This window comes from Triturus cristatus, chromosome 12, assembly GCF_964204655.1.
Source record: "Triturus cristatus chromosome 12, aTriCri1.1, whole genome shotgun sequence".
Classification (NCBI taxonomy): Eukaryota; Metazoa; Chordata; class Amphibia; order Caudata; family Salamandridae; genus Triturus; species Triturus cristatus.
Window position 1 is genome coordinate 159,514,096 of NC_140595.1, and position 21,161 is coordinate 159,535,256.

The 21,161-nt window shown below is 43.1% G+C and overlaps 1 protein-coding gene across 1 annotated transcript in view; it reads right to left on the reverse strand.

Annotated features, from left to right (window-relative positions):
• Positions 1 to 21,161, reverse strand: part of LOC146772971 (tyrosine-protein kinase Fer-like) — a 198,768-nt gene that overhangs the window by 90,823 nt on the left and 86,784 nt on the right. Inside the window, exon 3 of the mRNA XM_085639970.1 lies at positions 17,620 to 17,748. Coding sequence (XP_085496096.1) covers positions 17,620 to 17,748 — 129 coding nt within the window. The remainder of the gene's footprint in view (positions 1 to 17,619; positions 17,749 to 21,161) is intronic.

The following is a 21,161-nucleotide window of genomic DNA, read 5'->3' on the forward strand; positions in this document are numbered from 1 at the left end:
GGTATGAAGTCCTATTTAAATGCAAATACAACTCTACAATATTGTATTAATGTGACGGTCTTACATAATGATCTAACGTTGGTGTGGAATGTGAAATGTAGTTCTTAGAAGGCTATATTCCTTTGTCCAAAATAAATAATAAGAATTTGCAATTCAGTTATATACCGTGAGAAAGGAAAGTATCTTTTTAAATAAAACCATATCGGCTGACGTGAAAAAGTAACACCCAAATCTAGAAAGGAGGTGGAAATTAATTTCCCTCCATAAGCGAAGAGCACACATACTGCAATAACAAAGTTGTATGTTCTTAGGCGGAAGATGATAAACTGAACAGTAGCAATTTCCAACTAGATGATGAAAGTTGTTTTAATTAGATTATCACAAAAGGGGAAGCCACAATGGGTCTTAAATAGTGCTAGTGAATGTGCAGGTAGTGATGGCAAAGACAGTGAGAAAACCTTTGGACTGAAGAAGAGATAATCAGATGAAGCAACAAAAATTTAAAGAAATGTGTTATATTGTAAATTAAATTTGCGAAGACAAAATATTCACATTTTTCAAATTTGACAATAAACAGAAGAATGAAATTAACAATTTCTTACATTCTATTACATTATATGTTTTACATATTCTGTTATGTTCATGCAATCTAATTTATTTCGGAAACAATATCAGGGAGCACCCAATCACAATAAGAGATCATGTCATAGCGATTAAGACACTGAGCGTGTCAGTCTGACAGTAAAGCTTTATTTGGTTCATAAAAAAAAAACATAAAAGCACATACATATCAAATACAATAAAATAAATATTTAAATATAAAATGTTAAATTATTGGTATGAGGAAAAGCTTTTGCGAAACTCAAAAGTTTCAAAAATTACATTTTCAGCAGCAGTCTAAATGAATGACAAAGAGGTTTGTTGCGTGGCATACTTGGGCAACTTCCATATTAGTACAAATACAAAAATTCTATTTTATGACCACTAGAAATTATTACACAACAATGCTCAGTAAAAAAAAAACAATGCATTAAAAATATGTACCATCATCAAAAGTCCAAATTGCAGGACTAATAACAATAACCACTCGGCCATGTGCAGAACAGTCCTTCTTGGCACCAAATCGCCATGTAGCTACAGTAAAAATGGAGGAACAGCGTTCCAGAGCTACAGAATACAGTACAATAACAGGATACTATAAACTGTGTCTGGATGGGGTGCTCACTCAACAAATAGATGTCTGTGAAAGTTTCAAGCCAGATTGCAAAATGAACAGGGGTATTAAGAACAGATAAAACAGCAGTAGTTACCTACACTGAAGAGCACATTTAAGAAAAGCAACCACACCTACATTTACCTCAGCTGTGGAAAGCATCAGCAAAAATAAAAGTGCTGAAATGTGTCTGGAGACAAAGACGTCTCTAAGAAGCTGAATTAAAAACCTTTTTCGTGCAGCTACAATAAAACCTAAGGGTGCCATTGTTTGAAGAGAGTGCTCATCACAAAGGAAAACCAGAATAAATTTAGGATCAAACTGACTCAGTGGGAAGGATAGATGGTTCCTGATCTGGCCCAGCCTGAATCTGGCCAATAATACACTGTTCCAGGTTTTTGGGGTTGTCTCCAGATACGATTCCATCCCTAGTGTGGTTTGAACCAGCAGGTTCTCTCTGTTGGTTGGCTTCTCAGCTCAGACAGTTCTCTTCGCCCTTGTCTATGTTCTCTAAAGCTGGATTTAACCCAGGTATTGTCCCTCAAAGTAATATTAGCTGGCACAGTGAAGATGTCAGGACGGCCTAGCTTAGTACAGGTGACCTTAATATACTGTAACCAGGGAATATAGAGACCCTTGTCTCATAAGAGGCCGTCCCATATGAGCTCCCTATTCAGTGAGGCCGCAGGATTACGCCAAATGGAGCACCATAACATTAGCGAGCTAGGCTAATGTCATACGGTAATCCAGGTTTCTCAAGGACAGCGTATGTTGGTGACCTTGGCAAAATGCCAATGATGTGCTGGCATACTCTGTTTTCCAGATCATGCAGATGTTTGGCTGCTTTATATCCCCACAGACCAGAACCATGCGTTAAAACAGGTATGCACATCCTTTTGTAAATCTCAACATGGGTGGATAACCAGTTACAGAGGCCAGGATGAAAAGATAACCAATTGAGTTACAAAAGTTAAGTCTTCTCTGTTTCAGGCAGGGGGCCCAGGTCCCCTGAGAGTCAAATGTGACCCCCAGGTATGCAAATGTGTGAGTTCTTGCAATAGAGATTCCCCAAAGTGGTAGATATCGCAACTTCAGATTTTTAGCTCTAGAGGCCATGACAAAGGTTTTTGCTTAATTTGTGTCCAAAGCAAACACAAGGAGATGATGGACGGAGAACTGAAACTATTCAGACAATCACCCCCAGTCACATATCTGGGTTGAATCCATCATCTTTCTTTAGCTCACTTTGCCACCCCAGTTCAGACCCAGCCATATGCAAATCAGTCTTGACCCTGTTGCTCATGGGAACAGTCCAGCCCAAACTGCCAACCCAGGTCTTCCCTGGAACAAAAACATGAATCCTGGGATCGGTTTCCCGGGTAACAGCCCTCATCAGCCAGGCTAGCTAGATAATCCAGTGGCAAAGTAAGCAAGGGACCCACGTCTGGGCATACCCTGCCAATTTAGGGATATCAAAGGAAACACAAGGAGATGATGGATGGAGCTCTGAAACTTTTCAGACACTAACCCCCAGTCACTGATCTGGGTTGAATCCATCACCATTGTTTAGCTCACTTCGCCAACCCAGTTCAGACCCAGTCGTATGCAAATCATTCTTGACCCTGTGCCTCATGGGAACAGTCCAGCCGGAACTGCCAAGCTAGGTCTACCCTGGACCGAAAACAAGCATCCTGGGACCGGTTTTAGGGTAACACCCCTCATCAGCCAGGCTAGCTAGATAATCCAGTGGCAAAGTGAGCAAGGGACCTACGTCTGGGCATACACTGCCATCTTAGGGCGAACAAAGCATCCAGAAGGAGATGATGGATGGAGTGCTGAAACTTTTCAGACATTCACCGCCAGTCACAGATCTGTGTAATTTGTGTCCAAACCAAGGACATCCATAAGGCTAACAAAGGCCTCTAACAGTAACTGAAGACCCTTAGGTGTTCTTGATATTACAACAGCATCATCTGCATAAAGAAGGATGAGGACAGTCCGGCCATTTACTGTCAGCATGTCCTTCCCCTTACCAATGAGGGTGGAATCCAATTCACGAATACGCAAAACAAATAGGATTGGCACCAGAAAGCATCCCTGCTGGACACCTCAATCCAGGCCAAAAGTCTTGGTGCATTGAGCATTCAGCCCAAATCTAAAGGAGGTGTTGAGGTCTAAGTGGAGGGTATGTAAGAAAAAGAGCAGGCCAGTGTCAAGCCCCATTGATTCTATCCCTTTCCGTAGTTTGGATCTAACCATGCTATCAAAAGCGCAGGGCAGATACATAAAGGCTAACTAGATGGGGCTACCTTTAGCTGAAGTGTATTTATTAATTAATAGCTATAAACTGAGAAACTGTTCTTGAGTGTCTGAAACTGCATTGGAATATGGCTGTCAGTGACCCAAAATATTATACTATTTATGATGACCCTGCTGATAACTTTCCTCCAAGAGTCCAGTAGGGAGATAGGCCTTTAACAAAGAGGAGATGCCTTGTTCCCTTTTTTGAAAATGGGGACAATAATAGCTTGATGCCATGACTCAGTCAGGCTGGTCTTACTGGCTGTATTGGTCTAATTTGTAATAATAGGTACCCCACAAATCCATCTCCAACTCATATAAATCCATGGGTACCTTATCGGGCACGGGGGCTTTGTGCATAGGGCTTTGATGAATGGCTTCAGCTACTTCTTCACGGTGAATTTGATTCCCAAAGGAAAAGTAGGCATACCAGGATCTGGTTCCCCTCTGACGTTGTCAGACAAATTGTACACTTGTCTAAAGTGGTCCAACCAGGCATCTGCACTAATATTAGCACAAATCGAATTAACATCAGTTTTAAGGAGTTTGTTGTTATTGACAGTATGCCAAAACAGACCAGTATTTCTAGACCCACAGGAGGGAACCAGGGTGGTTCATACTGCCTCCCTAAGTTCTGCCTTCCTCCTGCTGATGGCCAATTTATATGACCTTCTGCAGGAGGTGACAGCCACCAAATCCTGAGGAGTAGCCCATAAGGCGCTATGCAAATGCCTGTTGGCCTTCTTGCATGCCTTATCAAACCAGGATTGGACGGCCGTCTTGGGGCTTGCTAAGGGCTTCAATAGGTGTGTTTCAATGGTGTAACCTAGGCAACAAAAATGTCAATGCTACAAGTAAAATTATTGTTTAGTCTGAGGCAGTCATAGAGCATACCTAAATGATCTGCACAAAGCCTGCCCTGGACGTCACTCGAGTAGGCAGTCTTCCACATCAACCTAAGTCCATCACTGCTCAGAAGGACATCTGTTTACCCCATAACAACGACCCGTGAGAAAATCTCCGGGCATGCCAATGTGATAGAAAGATTGTTGTGATCAATATAGGTGCCGGGAATAACCTCACCATCCAGGATATGTTCAAAGAAAAGTTCCTACCGTTAAACATATAGTCAATTATGGACATTTGAGTCCCTCTGAAAAAAGTTGTGGTCAAAAGGCACTGCTGCGCTACCCATTTAAGAGCATTACAAAGGTCACATTTAACGAACTGGGGCAATAGCATTGACCCTCTACAATCCCTAAAACCAGCAGGGGAAACCAATGAATGGAGTTTCAAAATGTATGATTCAGAACCTGCCAAGCCTTCCACCTCAAAACCAAGTTTTGCATTGAAGTCCCCAAGAGGAACAATATTCAGGCCATTGTCTGAGTATTGAAAACTGTATTCCAGGTTACCAAAAAAAACAAAAAGAGAAACTAAATTTGGGTTGTCATTGATGGAAAAATTGCCATTATACAAATTAATGAGGACAAAGCTAAGGTTTTTGGACCAGTTAACCTGGAATGCCTGGATTACCCTACTATTTGTAGAGATGGGCGAGATGCTGCAATCAAGGTGGTTTTTAACCGAATGGCTAACCCAGCATGGGCCCTTCCCATCCCAGAAGATATAGCAGGCACAGAGAAACAGATAAAGCCATCACAGATTAAGTACCTAGGGGCCCAGGTCTTGTGTAGTATAACAATATTGTATGATGAGATAAAATCCGCTCGTCTTCATTCGTGCTTTAGCAACACGCCCAGCTATAGTCCAACTCATCAACTTGACCTTTTTACCGGTGCAAGGTAGTGCCAATGGGGGCTCAATAGTGGGTCTGTGAACAACTTCCACGGTCAAGTTGGAAGTGGGTAGCATGGTGGACACCTTATTGGGTATGCTAACTTCAGTGCCACAATAATTGTGTGTGAATTTTTCAATGGCTACCTGTGGAATAATAATCCTTGCATTAGTAGAACTATAACTTGTTTCAGCCATGTCCTCTTGCTCACGCTAATGTTGCCTATAGGAAGTTCCAATCTCTGCTATTGAGCTTTGCCTACATATTGACTCCCAAGGTGATAAAATGAACACTAGCTTGTTAAGCTGAAATGTTTCTTGTTATTGTTACAATGTAAAGGTCACATCTTATGTTCTAATAATCTCATCCTAGGCACTATCTTGCATTTTAAAAGAATTAATTACATGAATATATTCAAAATTTATGAGCACTAGCATATTAATGTGTGCTTTGCTGACGCTCCTCAAGCTTGATCGATTACTATTCATTTTTTTCTTTCAATAAACCCTTTCAGACTTCTATTGGTGTATGAGGAGATCTTTTTTATAGAATCTGGTGCTGCCAACTGAGAATGCCTGCACTTGACCAGATGCGATGACTGGCTTCTCAATAGGGACAACAAATGCCCAGTGTTTGGCTCATCAATCAGGAGAGAGTGTGCCATCACAAAAAGATAATTATATCAAGTGTGATTGTGTTTATTGACCATGTTATAGTATTTTGTGTTGTGAATTGAGATTTTCCATATGGGCAGGTGATGAACCAGTTTGGTTAGGCAGGAGGGCTGGAGTCCCTGGATGCTAGGATTTAGAGGAGTGCATGAAATCCATTGTATAAGAGCAGAAGGCTCTAGAAAGTATGGGGAGGGAGGCAAGCACTGCCTAGGACCCCTAGTACAGATCCTTGTGGATTATTGTGTGAATGAAAGAGGTATAGTGATCAAGCCGCCCTGAATCTCTGTTACACCAGCAGGCTTTGACTCTGCTTGTAACACCTGGAGTACAGTAGCATGGTCGCGGAACTGGCAGAACAGTTACAAGCAAACATCACACTGGCAAGTTTGATAGGCCCTCTGTACATTAACTGGCTGGGATATGAATTGTATGATCCAGCGTGTACATAGTTTTCCATTTAGACCTCCCAGTAAGCCTTCTCAGTACCCCTGGGCTATTCTAATCTATATTGGGAATTTCCTCCTTCGACAAAAGATCTTCCGAGCTGCAACTCCTAAGCTCCTGGTTGAAGCATATGGAACTGAGTTTTATGTTCGCTCAGATTTGTGCCATCAAAATGTGGTGAAATGCTGGCAGCTTTGGGAGCATATTCCGGCACTTCAGAAGCTGGGGACTTTTGTCTCCCATATGGAGCCCAAAAGCTTGCGGATTAGAAAGGATGGCCAGACTCTCTACTGCTACGATGGTCAAAAAGTTCAGGAGCTGCTAGCCAAATGGCAACCCCGACTCCTGTTGTGATGGCATAAAGAGGTCTATGAGCCTTTGGTGACAGATGTTGGCCCGTTTGGGGTGCGCAACTGGTACCAGCCATGAGCTGGAGGTGGGGTTCGGTTCTGCCAGAGGTCCAGTTGGGTTAAAATCTTATTAAACAGTTGAGTTTGGGAAGGTTCTTCCTTTTTTTCCACCTCCTCTTGTATTTTTCTCCCTTTCCTTATATATTGATATATATTGTGTTATTCATTTTTTCTTATCTTTATTTAACTTACTAATTCTACTTCTGGGTTTTTCTTCCGGGGTTTTTCTGACATGGGTTTTTTGTGGGGTTCGGAGGTTGCTCTCTCTTCTTCATAGATTTTGGTGCTTGCAGGGAGCCGGGCACCTTGGTGACGTAGCAATGGGTCCCACCAATACAAATACCTCAGTGGAAGGTGTTTTTGCCCTTGGCTTTATAGGGCACAGTTATGGCGGGGTGGGTAGGTTTGCCTCTTTGGGAACCGGGGGTGGGGTCAGGGGGGGTTGTCTGGGTAGAGGGGGGGGTGGAGGGGACCATGTTTTTTTAATACAGAGCACTTCTTGTACTATCTATGATAATGTGTTCCCGAGCAAATCTGGGTACAGTAAAATAAAAATGCTTATCTTTGAATGACAGTATATTTATAGATTTTATCTCTATCAATATGCACAGTGGTGGAGTACCTTGCGGATCTTATCGTTCTATGGTACTAATCAGTAGCGGCGGCAGTCCTGGTCAGCAGTTGCACATTCTGTGCTTGAATGACAATGGGATTAAGTCGCCACAGAAACATAAACTGGTATGTGAAGAATTTAATATATTTAGACCACAAATCCTCTCCTTACTGGAGACACGTCTGTCTCAGGTGGAGAGGGTACTGTTAAGTGAGCTTGTTTACAAGGTTCCCTCCATATCTTGTTTTACCTCCATTCAGAGGGGAGTGTAACTCCTTCCACGGGATCGTACCTGGAGGGTTTTACGACAAAAGACGGATGGGGGGGGGGGGGGGCGATGGCTGGTGGCAACTATCCAGAAAGATAGGGACTGCTTCACTAGATATGTATTGTGTGGACGAAACACAGATGACCCAAAGATATTGGACTTTTTTCTGTCTGAGCTGCATTTCTGGCCTCCACCTTATATTGTATGTGGGGATTTTAATGTGACATTGTGCGCTATCAGGGATTCAGCATCTCAGTCTGCACCCCAGCCTGTATCTCTTGATTTGTATCACAATAACCCGGCCTGCCAGGGCAAGAACCAGCTTTGGGGTGTGGTACATCAGTTAATTTCCAATTATGCGCTGGTTGATCCCTGGCGATTTCAACGCCCTAAAGGACAAGGATTTACGTTCCATTCTGCTCCTCATAGAGCCATGACAAGGCTAGATATGTTTCTGGTTAGTAATTAACCCTGGACGGAGTTCACGGAGTTGCGCTATGCGAAGTGCAAAAAAAAACCTGTTGCACTACGCGGAGCTCCGCAAGCGGCGGAGTACGGTAGAAAAATGCAGTTTGCGGTGATTGCACAGTGCCGGATGCTTGTCCGCACTGTGCAATCATTGCGAACAGCACCATGCACAGCGCAAGCTTATCTTTTCTGCCGATCAAGTAGATTTTTACTCGAGCTGCAGTTTTCTCAATGCGAACGGGCAGTTTCCCAACGCGAGCGGTCGCAAGTATATGCATTCATCGATCGATGGGCGGGCGGATTACATCGTGTATGCCCCGGTTGTTCGATTGAACAGGAAAGCATGATTCATGTTGTGCTCTTTTGTCCGGCTTATGCCGGTATTCGGAAAAAATGGATCATCCAGTTATGTTTAAATCTGGGCATTAGGAGCTATCTTGATTTTTTTAGGATCTTGAGAAGTGATACCAACTCACTTATTGTGGTTTCAGTTACCAAGTTCTTGTTTTCAATGTGGTTAATTCGCAGGAAACTAATTAGCGAAATCACTTATTGATATTTTGGTATCAAGCATGGTTAGAATATTGTAAAACCACATTGTTATTTTTTATTATCTATTGGTATTTTTGTACTCCCAAATTGACTGGAATATGTATTTTATCATGGAAATTCTGTTTTTAAGACTGTACTTTTATGATTTTAAACAATCGCAATAAAGTTTTTTTGATTGATATGCGAAATGTGATACGAGAAATCTCGGCAGGAGGTTTATTTTCCACGCTCGCGCTCGTCAACTTGATGTTGGCGATCGTAAATGAGGAAAAATTTTGCCGGGAGGTGGATTTCCCTTGACGTTGGTGAACGTGAGTGAGGAAAAAAACTCTGCTCCGCTGCGCTAATCTGATTTTTTCGGAACCCCGCGAGTTCCGCGTAAAGTGGAGTGCGGGAAACTCCGCAAACTCCGCGAGCGGAGCGGAGTTCAACGTCCCAGGGTTATTGGTAATACCTTAGTTTCCTCTTCTAAGATGGCACTTAACCCACAGGTTTAATTGGATCACAGTTCAGCATCATCATAGTGAGCCCACCTAGATGCCAGGCTCCCGGAGCTGGACATTTGAGCGTATGCTACTTCTGGAACCTGGCTTTGTTAGCATAAACAAATACCCATTTGAGGGAGTTTCTAGAATTTGATATTGGCTCAGCACCGCATCTGGTGGTCTGGGATGCACTTAAGGTGTCTTGTCGTGGACAGACCCTACAATTTGCCTCACGTCAATGGAGGTTATTACTTGCAGAGGAGACAGCAGCCTGACGGACACTTCATTTTTGGGAAATTGAGCTGGGACAAAGCATCATTTCTAATGACAGACCAAGGGCAGACCAGCTTTTGGAACACTGCACTATTCTTAGAGCCTCCCTTAAAAAACAAATCTGGGATAGGGTGATTAAAAATGGCAGGGCATGCCACATGGCTTATTTTTTAAACAGTGAAGAAATGGGGCGAATTCTCTCTTTTAAGGGTAGAGATAGAACTAGTTATAATACTATCCAGCAGATGTGAAGGGTGGTCTCACTATTAAGACAGCAGCATTTTGTGAGGTATATTGTCAATTCTATCAGGACCTGTATAGTGAGGACTGGTCTGCTTCCACTGAGGAGATTTCTCGATATATCGGCCAACATTTTGACCAAAAGGTGACAGGCAACCAATCGGTGATAGTGCGCTTTAGAAATATTTTAATAACATAACATAACATAACAGCAGTCTAAATTAGAGGCACCCATCATTTTTTGGGGAGTTGTAAATTTCAATGGCTCCCTTGCCAGTAGTAAGACTTCTGGCACATATCAGATACCGTTAGAGTTTTATTCCATCTTTTTGCAGTTCTTGGCCCCGGTCTTAATGGATCTGTTAAACTCTTTCAAATCTTTTGACCGGGTTCCTGAGTAGTGTCGAGAGACAAATATTGTTATTTTTCCAAAAAAGGAAAATGACCCCATACTCTGTGGATCACACCGTCCAATCTCCTTAATCAACATTGATGCTAAAATCTATACCCGCGTGCTTGCTAACCGGCTATTGGTGACCATTTCGGAGTTGGCCGATCTAAACCAGCATGGTTTCATCCCGGGTTGAGACACAACGCTGCATATTAATACAGCAATCTCTGCTCTGGAGGTGGCTTTTTCTGGTGGGGATACAGTCGGTATGATATGTCTGGATGCGGAGAAAGCCTTTGACTGGATCTTCTGGCCCTTCCTTTGGGGAGTCTTGGAGACCACTGGCTTAGGCTTAATCTTTTAAGCAAAGTTAGGCGTCTGTATGCTGGTATTAGGACAAGGATCCGCAGCACTGGTCTAGTTTCAGATTCCATCAATATTCTTTGCGATACCCAGCAGGGGTGCCCTCTCTCTCCCCAGCTATTTGCATTATACATAGAACGATTTATCCAATCTCTTAAGCAATCAGAAGAGATACGGCCCTTGAAGTTGTATCTTTATGTAGTTAAAATCATGGCATATGCTAATGATGTGGCTGTCTCGACACCTGCTCCATTAAGTTAGTCTCAGCTACCCAGGCATTTGGGTAGGTATCCGGTTATAACTCATGCAAGACCCAGATCGTAACTAATTTTGCTCCATCAGGGTAGGATGTGAGGTGGGCCCAGTCATTGGTTTATCTGGGGGTTATCTTATCTGTTAATACCTCATAGATCCTTGTTGACGTTTTCTGAAGTGGAATCATGTCTTTCTGAGACTCATCGGGTGTTGTAACCTCATTAAGATGATCATCCTCCCTAGATTCCTGTATCTTTTTTGCTGTATCCAGCTATTTCGTACTGCGGTCTTCTTCAATAAAGTGGAGGCCTTATGGCAGAAGTTTATCTGGAGTCATCGGAAACCTCATTGTAAAATTCAGATTTTACAACAACCTAAGGAAGATGGTGGAGTTTCACTCTCAATTCATAGGTGTAATTATTTGGCATAATTTTTTTCATGTCTGCGGCTTGTAATAGGTTGGGGACTGTGGCCTCAGGGGCGTATGTTCCTGGATTTCTTAACTCTGGGCTATTCTATACTCCTAGGAGTGGGGATTGTGGATACTGTATATTTTAAACAAACTCACATCAAGACTTTAAAAGTCTTTCATCTTATCTGGAATTCATTTGAGCAGATTTTTTCAGGCATTACCCTGTTTACCCATCTTACAAACCTGGGCTATGATCCCAGTTTCCCTCATTGTGTTCATGGGGGCTTCAGAGAGATTTGGAAAATGGTCAACCTATTGATTTTAGGGGATTTATTCGAAACAGATGACTTCTCTTCATTTGGGAGTATACAGAAACAGTTCTCTCTTCCATCCACTGTTTTCTTTAGATACCTGCAGATGAGGCATTTTATCTTTAGTCTCAAGGATGAAGATCTTTGCTGCACTGATAACCCCTGTCTGGGCCTTATAAGGAATGCTCCTCTAAAGAGAAACATCAAGCTGGTCTGTAAGATAATCTATCTGTCATCACAGAGTAACACGGTTGACTCATTCTAGCGGCGGGCAGATAAGTGGAATTCTTTGCTCAACACTGAAGTAACGGCTGCGAACCTTAGGCGCAGCAACGTGCTGTTTCACTCAGCCTTGACTGTATCTCGTATCAAGGTACACCACTTGTAATGTATTAACGATTTGTATTCCAACCCTCATTGTCTCCTTGTTATGAAGCTATGAACAAATGACCGCTGTTTCCGCTGTGGATCGGCAGGAACGAATGTGGTTCATGTTTTTACATCTTGCTCCACACTGCGTTTGTGCTGGGAATGTGTCTGCGGTAAGCTCTATGCTATTTCAAATTTAGAGGTTGTGGCGGATTCGAAGTTGATTATGCTGGGGCATTCACCAGCTATTCCCCTCTACCTATCGGGCTTATAGTTTTTTCTATCTTGCTGGCAATACAGGTTCTGGCACGATTTTGGCCCTCAAGTGAGTCTCCTGATCCATGGATCTGGTGGCGTGAATTCCTGAGCATAAGGAGATGGTATTAATTAATAAGGATCCTCGCAGGAGAAAGCTCACTCGGATTTGGAACTCCGTCCGGGGTTGGTTGGCTAATGTAGCTGCTCAACAGGAAGTGCCTGCTTAGTCACATTTTCGTTTTCTTTTTTTTTTTGGTACTCCACTCCACCTAACCTACTCATAATTATCTCATGCATAAATTTGTCTCTTAGTTTCTGTTTTTGGGAGCAAAATGAATTATTCTGTTTAGCCAATTGGTCTCTTTTTGATTAAGTGTGGTATGTTTTGCTCTATCACTAACTGTGCTCATATATAATTTTTGCTTGCTACGCAATGTAATCGGTCCCCCTATCTCTGCTATTTTGTTGATTTCTTGTTCAATGTGAAATTAATTTTTAAAAATTTAAAAAAGGGCAGGTATGGTATTCTTAGTTGTTAAACATTGTGGTCCATCAATGAGGGACATATTTAGGATTTCACAAAGGGAACAACAACCCATCTTCTGTATGTGATCATAGGCACCATAGATTAAACAAAACCATTTAAAATAGGGTCCAAGGGATATATATTTTTTAAAGACCCACACCTGATTTTATCCCCAGCACCAACTGAATGTATAACACACGAAACATAGGGGGTCTAACAGCAAAATTTGAGAGGCTACACTGTCGATACTGAGTCAACAAGATCTCAAAATATCTTTATCGCACACGCATAACGTATTAATAAAGATAAAGAAGGAAAAAAGGCTAACACTACATGCATAGAGGAGACCGGTACATCATCGATTATTCGTAAAATGGCTGATTAATCCACAACAGATTGTAAAGGGTTTCCATCAAATTAGACTCAATGATCAGTCCTATCATTTGGCCAAACCCATGTGCAAATAAGGCTGGTCCCCTGATCAGTGGGACACTCAGCTCCGCACCTTATTGTTGTATCAGGATTTGGTCCACCAAATACACAAACCGTCCATGATGACTGATCTTTTGATGGTAAAGTAAGAAGAAATAGTGCAACAAACAAGAAAGTAATTTAAAATAGGATGGAATGTCCTCCTTCTAAATACTTTATTCTACGGACTGGACACGCCTCCTAAGTAAAAAATAGAACAGTGCAAAAGAAGACAGTGACAATTATCTGTCTACATAAGGGCCAACATGTTTCTGCCTAACGGGTATTTAATCCCTTGGCATTCGTCAGGGCCTCTGCTCGTATAATAGTTTCACTCCTAATAGTGAAATATAGAATTCACCACCATCACCAAAAACAAATTATAGTAAAACTGGTTAGAAACGGTACAACCTGTAACAACCATGGACATTAACCCTCCGATTCACAATGGTTACTGTGAATTCCTTTGTGGTAGGCCAATAGACCTCACCTCATCTGGACACTGCTCAGGTACTAAGAGGCCCCGCACTTTCCGTCGGTACCTCAAGCTCCCATCTGAGACTTGGGGGAGACCTCCAAGGTGAGGTAAGGTATATTGCCCTACCACAAAGGAATTCACAGTAACCATTGTGAATCGGAGGGTTAATGTCCATGGTTGTTACAGGTTGTACCGTTTCTAACCAGTTTTACTATAATTTGTTTTTGGTGATGGTGGTGAATTCTATATTTCACTATTAGGAGTGCAACTATTATACGAGCAGAGGCCCTGACGAATGCCAAGGGATTAAATACCCGTTAGGCAGAAACATGTTGGTCCTTATGTAGACAGATAATTGTCACTGTCTTCTTTTGCACTGTTCTATTTTTTAATTAGGAGGCGTGTCCAGTCCGTAGAATAAAGTATTTAGAAGGAGGACATTCCATCCTATTTTAAATCACTTTCTTGTTCGTTGCACTATTTCTTCTTACTTTACCATCAAAAGATCAGTCATCATGGACGGTTTGTGTATTTGGTGGACCAAATCCTGATACAACAATAAGGTGCGGAGCTGAGTGTCCCACTGATCAGGGGACCAGCCTCATTTGCACATGGGTTTGGCCAAATGATAGGACTGATCATTGAGTCTAATTTGATGGAAACCCTTTACAATCTGTTGTGGATTAATCAGCCATTTTACGAATAATCGATGATGTACCGGTCTCCTCTATGCATGTAGTGTTAGCCTTTTTTCCTTCTTTATCTTTATGAATACGTTATGTGTGTGCGATAAAGATATTTTGAGATCTTGTTGGCTCAGTATCGACAGTGTAGCCTCTCAAATTTGGCTGTTAGACCCCCTGTGTTTCGTGTGTTATACACCATAGGCACCATCACATTGGCTGGGGCAAGCTGGGCCATACTGACAAGGTACACACAATGGCAATAGCATGCTGGACAATCTACTGTTCTTCACCAAATATACAACTGCAGAAAGCCCCTAAAGAAATGGATTTCTTCCATGCGGTTTTGCTTGCCGACTGGTGCATGCATGCTGAGAATCAGAGTCTGTGTGCAAGAGATGTGGAACAGTGAAAACATTTTTAAGAACATCAATTAAGTTAAAAGAAACACTGTTTATTCCAGGAAGTATAGAAGTATGTCTTTCTCCCGCCTCCTACCTTACCACAATTTCCAGTGTAATATATAACTGGCCTATTGTTTACCCTCTACCACGCAAGAGTTTACCACAGCATCGCCCCACTTCTAGTCCTTCTGGATTTCTTCCTGGATTTCATCAGTAGTCAACATGAAATTATTCTTTACCATTCTTTGTCTAGCCTTTTCTTATGGTATTTTTTGTAACCATTTTTCGGTTGGGTTGGATACTGGTCTCTGGTGTTTCAAATTTTGGTTGAAACTGTTACTGTCTGGAAATTTAGAATGTTCAATACTGTTAGAGATTGATGTTGAAACATGGACAGGTGTTCTGCTGCAGAACAGTGGTCTACATATGCTGTGGACGCATCTCGAGCTTCACCATGGTTTGGGACCGATGGAATGTGCACCATGAATTTACACAATACCATTTTATAAATGTTCCCCAGGCCCATGTTTGAGATGGATGCATTGGCAGTCTCATATAAATAGGATATTATGGAATGCTTGTTTATGGGATTACTTTACATCACTGTATCCATGTGTCATCCAGGATTTGGGTGCTTCATAAGTGTTTAGCAGCCCATTAATTTACAGATCTGAATAAGACCTATGCATTTAGATGATACTTTTAAAAATTTAGGGGATCCACTACTTCACCACACTATCAAAGGCCTGATAACAAGTCGTGCAGGATTACCATGTGGAATTCTGCTCCACGCGATCACAGATGGAATTTTATTGGGCAGAAATTCACACTAAATCGCTTTAGTCTTTGGATGCAACAACTACCAAACCTCAGTCCCATCCCCATCTGACCTCTTTCTATAGCAAGGGAGAACCTTCCAGTGCACTTTACCCCCTCCCCCTTCCCGTCTCTTAACCCTGATCATAATCCTCACCCCAGAGTGAAGCCATCGCTACTGTTTTCAATCTGCTATGAGCAAGTGGAAAATGGGAACAATAATCTCCTTACAATAGGGGAGTCAACACAGTAATTCCATTTCCACATAGTTATTACCCATTACAAAGGATTTAATGCATAATATGTAGAATTTCAGGATGAAATACCGGTCAGTAAATGTTAATTCCAGCCACCCGGAATCTCAGTTTGGAATTCCAAACAAATTGTGTGGTTAAATGTTATATTGGTTAAAAATTGAAAATTTGACTGTGATCAATGGTAGGATTTTGAATAGCACTGCAGTAGACTAAGATTGGTGAACAAAACAACCTGGAAACACGATTTATGCAAGAGACAGTTCGTAAGAAGGAGTTAGCGATTATCTATTGACTAATGATCGAAATGGAGGATGGAGGTTTTACTTTGCCTGTGGAACTATGGGGGAAATACTTGCCGGAGTCATCGCTGGAACACCAATGGCAAGTATTTTATGACTATGCTATTTAAAATAGTAAAGCCTGCGTACATGAGGAGAAATCATCTCTTTTCCATCCACAGAGCGTACTGGTCTCCCCAGAAATTGTCAAAGTTTGGGAGAGGAGGTGAAGTTGCCTGTCCGAAGTGTGGTAGGATGAAGGAGGATGATTTATTGCAGCGGCTTCAAGTGGTACAGAATGCCGCTGCAAGGGCAATCTTTGGCCTTAGCAGGCGCTCAAGGGCCTCTGGCCTGTTATTAACTTTACACTGGCTTCCCATCCGTAAGAGGATTGCCTTTAAGGCGCTGACCTTGGCTTACAAAGCTCTCCATAAGGAGGGAGCCAAGTACCTCCAAAAAAGACTGGTTTTTTACCATCCAACCAGGTCTCTGAGGTCGGAAGCCCTGCATCTTGCTGTTGTCCCCCGGGTACAGAAAGCGCGCCTTGGAGGCCGCTCTTTTGGACTGCTGGCTCCTCAGCTGTGGAACTCTTTACCACTGGCTCTGCGGGGAGTCACCAGCCTATTAGCTTTTAGGAAAGGCCTTAAAACCTGGCTGTTCACTCAGTAGCCGGCCCTCCGTGAATCTTTGGCCCATTCTTCGGTTAGTTTTATCAGGTGTTATGTTTGCTATGTTGCAGTATTGTCTCTTTCTCCATTAAAGCGCCGGGACACTCTTTTTGAGTAGCCGTGCGCTATAGAAATAAATGAATAACATAACATAACATAACATAACATGTCCACATGTTTGTAGAATGCACAGAATTACAGGTATTCTGGAGAGAAGTGAGTAGGGCACTGTCTGAAATGCTGGAGCTCAATATCGAGGTAAGCGTTATGTTTGTTATTTTTGGACAAGTGGAATCAGTGGTTAAAACTACGAAAAACCAGGCGAGGCTAATTTTTTATGGTATACTACTGACACGGAGAGAGATATGTAAATTGTGGGTTGCAGCTGCCCCCCCCCCCCAGCTTGGATAGCTGGCTGCGTTCCATTAAACATATAGCCGCTTTAGATATGAAGAGCTCTAGAAATCGTGACTTTTGGCTCCATTTTTTCGAATGGTGTGATGTTTTAAATGTTAACAGTAGAAATTCAGAGGTCCGATGATTAAGCCTTTTCAGCCTCAACAGGTTTTGGTTAGGTTTTTTTTGTCTAGTCTCCCGGTTGGATAGTGAGAGGGCAGAGACAGATAAGTCCGAGGGCCGTACAGAGCTGTGATCTCCGTCTCTCTTTCCAACCTTCATAAAAGCACATGAGCTTAGGTCTCCATCACCCATCAAAATGTGCAAGTGGAAGAACGTCATTGTTTTTTTCTTTCCATTAAAGAGGCTAAGGAGGACAAAAAAAAAAAAAGACTGCAGTAGTGTATAAAGACAGACAAACACAGGAAAAAAAAGCGTACCAGGCATACTTCTGGAATCAAACATGCATTCTTCCTTTGCCCAGTATATAGGCCACACCACTTTTAAGCCTTCTGAAGGGAAATGGTCACCGGCCAGGGCTTACCTTGGTGACAGCTGTGCGGATGATAACTTGAGACTTCTTAGTAAGGACTGCACGTCTCTTTAGATGGTGAATAATGAGAAGGGGGATGGTTGAAAAACTGCTCCCTTCTGAGTCAAACTGGTACTTGTTCTGCAGTGGAAATAAGGTAAAATACAGGAACAACTTGGTAAGGCAAGAAATTATCAAACTAAAAGAATGCGCAGGTCATATATTAAATAAAATACAACCCACCCCCAGCATACCATTGCTTTCGTTGTCACTACATCCCCTTCCATTCTTATGTTAGCTCCTCCATGGAGCATGGACCAAGTACATGTGCTCTGCCTCGTCTTTTTTGCAACACACTATTTCTGACACAGGGATATGGCTTCATATTTATATTGCTTTCAGCCTATCTGTTGTCTCTATTGACACTTTAGTTACTAACAATCACAACTGTACTACTCTAGGCTACTCTACTGTACTCAAAGCCACTCCACACCACTGTACAACACTCCATGCTACACCACTCCACTCTACTCAACTCCACTCTGCTGAATGCCACTCCACACAACTCCATGCCACTCTACTTTACACCACTCTACTCTATGCCACTCTACTCTGTGACACTCCACTGTACTCTGCACCACTCCACATATTGCCATTTTACAGCATTCCACTCAATGCTACTCTACTCCAATGCCACTCTACTCTATACCACTCTATGCCACTCCATGCCAATCTACTCCACTCCATCCAACTGTATGCCACTTTATGCTACTCTACACCACTCCAATCTATACCAATCTAATGTACGACACTCTACGCCACTCCACTGCAGTCTACGCCACTTTATGCCACTCCACTCTATAAGACATGATGCCACCACACTCCATTCCATTCCACTCCACACAATACCACTCTAGTGTACACCACTCTACGTCAATCCACTCTACGCTATTCCATTCCATTCATCATTCAATGCCACTCTACCCCACTGTACTCTACACCACTCCACTCTATGCCACTCTATGCCAATGCAGTCTATGCTACTATACTCTATGTCATGCTACTGTACTTTGCGCCACTCTACTCTAACCCACTGTATTCAAAGCCTTTCCAGGTTACTCCACTCTATCCTATGACATTCTATTCTACCCCACTGTCCCCTATGCTACTCCACTCTCCACCACTCCACTCCAATCTATGCTACTCTACATCACTCCACTCCAATCCACTCCACTCCACTCCACTCTACGCCAATCTACTCTATGCCACATCACTAACGTTCAGGCCATGCTGAACAGCAGGCATGCTGGTGTACAACATGGCTAAAAGGCAGTGGCAAAGCCAATAGCTCACACCTAGGCGAGACCTATTGCCCAGCGGCGTAGCTAGGGGGGGGGGGGGGCGGTGGGGGGCGGTCCACCCCAGGCGGCACTGTTTTGTGGGCGGCCGCGCGGCACTGGCCCGTTGTGGCGGCCTTTATAATTTATTTGGGGACACTGACAAATTGCCGCCTGCAGCACACGCACCACGTTGCCAGATTAGGCTATTTGGGCGCGCGGTGAAACAAGCTCCGCCTCCAGCGCGTGCACCGCGACATCGAGCAGCCCACAACTTCCGGTGCAGCCAGGGAGAGCGCGTGCAGGGGTTGGGATGGATTCCTGCACCCCACCACCATTCCCCGATGACGTGGATGAATCGGCTATGGTGCCTGACACCCCTGGATGGGACCAGTTTACCAATATAAAGTGTACTTTTACTTTAAAGGTAGGAGAGCACAGTGTGCGTCTGAATGGGCAGTTTTTCAAACTGGAGTGTAGGCCTGGGCAATGGCAATGAATCTGCAACCGATGTACAACAATAATAAAAAATGTTCAGATAACTGGTGATTTATGATCTTGCTGGAGAGCAATCATTTGTCTGTTAGTTTTTAAATGCAGATAAACTGTATTTTATGTGGGTAGCTCGGTGGGTTACTGCCTTTGTCACAGAGATCCTTGTGTTACTTGCCGTTCAGAAGTTACAATCCTAAAATAGGACAGTGAACTCAGAACTGTCATCAAAGAGCTGCATACAAACTTCACCTTTTTTTGTGTTGTGATATAGTTAGAACTTCTCCAGTCTTTCATTATTCTGATGTCGCTAAAAAGAGTTTGTTTGGAAAGTCATACATTTTTATCAGTAAAGCCAACCTCCAACCACTGGAGTACTCTTTAAATCCTGAGTTTGTGCTTCTCCAGACCAAAGCCTAGTAAAATATATTGCCCACCAGCATGGATGACATGTGACTCCTACACTTGTAATCCTCATTGGCCTATGTGACATTCCCCGTAGACTGATTCATTCTCTCTGTATAATGTGTGCTGTTATGTAAAGTACTGTGACACCTTACACTGATATGAGTAGCGCTATACAACAAATGGAATGCATATGAGAGAGGGGCAACAGAGATATGGGGCACTGGTTAAGGGTGGCAGTGAGGGAATACGAGGAGCTGGTCATGGGGTGGGGCAACTACCGAGAGATGAGGGGTACTAGTGGAGGGTGGCAGTGAGGGAAGCCAAGGAGGAGGTCATGGGGTGGGGGGGGGGGGAACTACAGAGAGATGAGCGGCACTAGTGTAGGGTGGCAGTGAGGTAAGCGAGGAGGAGGTCATGGGGTAGGGGGGCTACGGAGCGATGAGGGGCACTGGTGGAGGGTGGCAGTGATGGAGTCTGAGGAGGAGGTCATGAGGGGAGGGGCTGCGGAGAGATGAAGGACACTGTTGGAGGGTGGTAGTAAAGGTATCCACGGAGAAAGAGGTCATTGTTGGGGCCCCAAAAAAGACTTTTGCACCAGCACTAAATCCAACCCTGTTGGCCTTTCTGTTTTCGTATATTTAATTAACAGTCGGGTGATTAGGAAAACTGTAAAGTGCATGCTAATTACATTTACTGCTATATTCAATTCTTCAAGTTTGAAGGTGATTTTACTAATTTTTTTTACCAGGAATAATGAAAATGCAACTGGATGGTGGCTCATATGGGGCTGGGGCCCAAGGTCAGCTGTGAGATAAGATGCACTGAAGAGGGGTGGTAGAAAAGTGGATAAGCAAGCCTGTAAGGGAGCACGCTGCAGAGTCTGGGGTCAGGTGGAGGTAGTAATGAAGAGGGATTCTTCCTGAAGGTCGCACGGAGGGAGCCTGAGTAGTGTCACTTGCCTGATACTTCCACCTTAGAAATCTCCTCTTCCCATCAAAGGGACATATCATGGCGAAAAAAAAAACTTTTTGAGAGTAATAACATTTAGAAAGAGATTTGGAAAAGAGTGTGTTTTACTGGGCCTTGGTAGACTAAGAAGAGCTAAAGGAGGGCTGGAAGCAGGCCTGGCTAGACATATAAGCGACAAATCGGGCCTGTAGTGGCCCACCCGAATGCACCCTTGGCCCACCCAAATAAAAGTTCCTGGAGCCCGGCCTGCTGTAGTGTGTGAGTTTTGGTGATATAATGTGAGGGTAGAAGGAGTAATTTAAAGGTTGGATAGTTTAAATATAGGATGGGTTAATAAAAGGCAGAGGT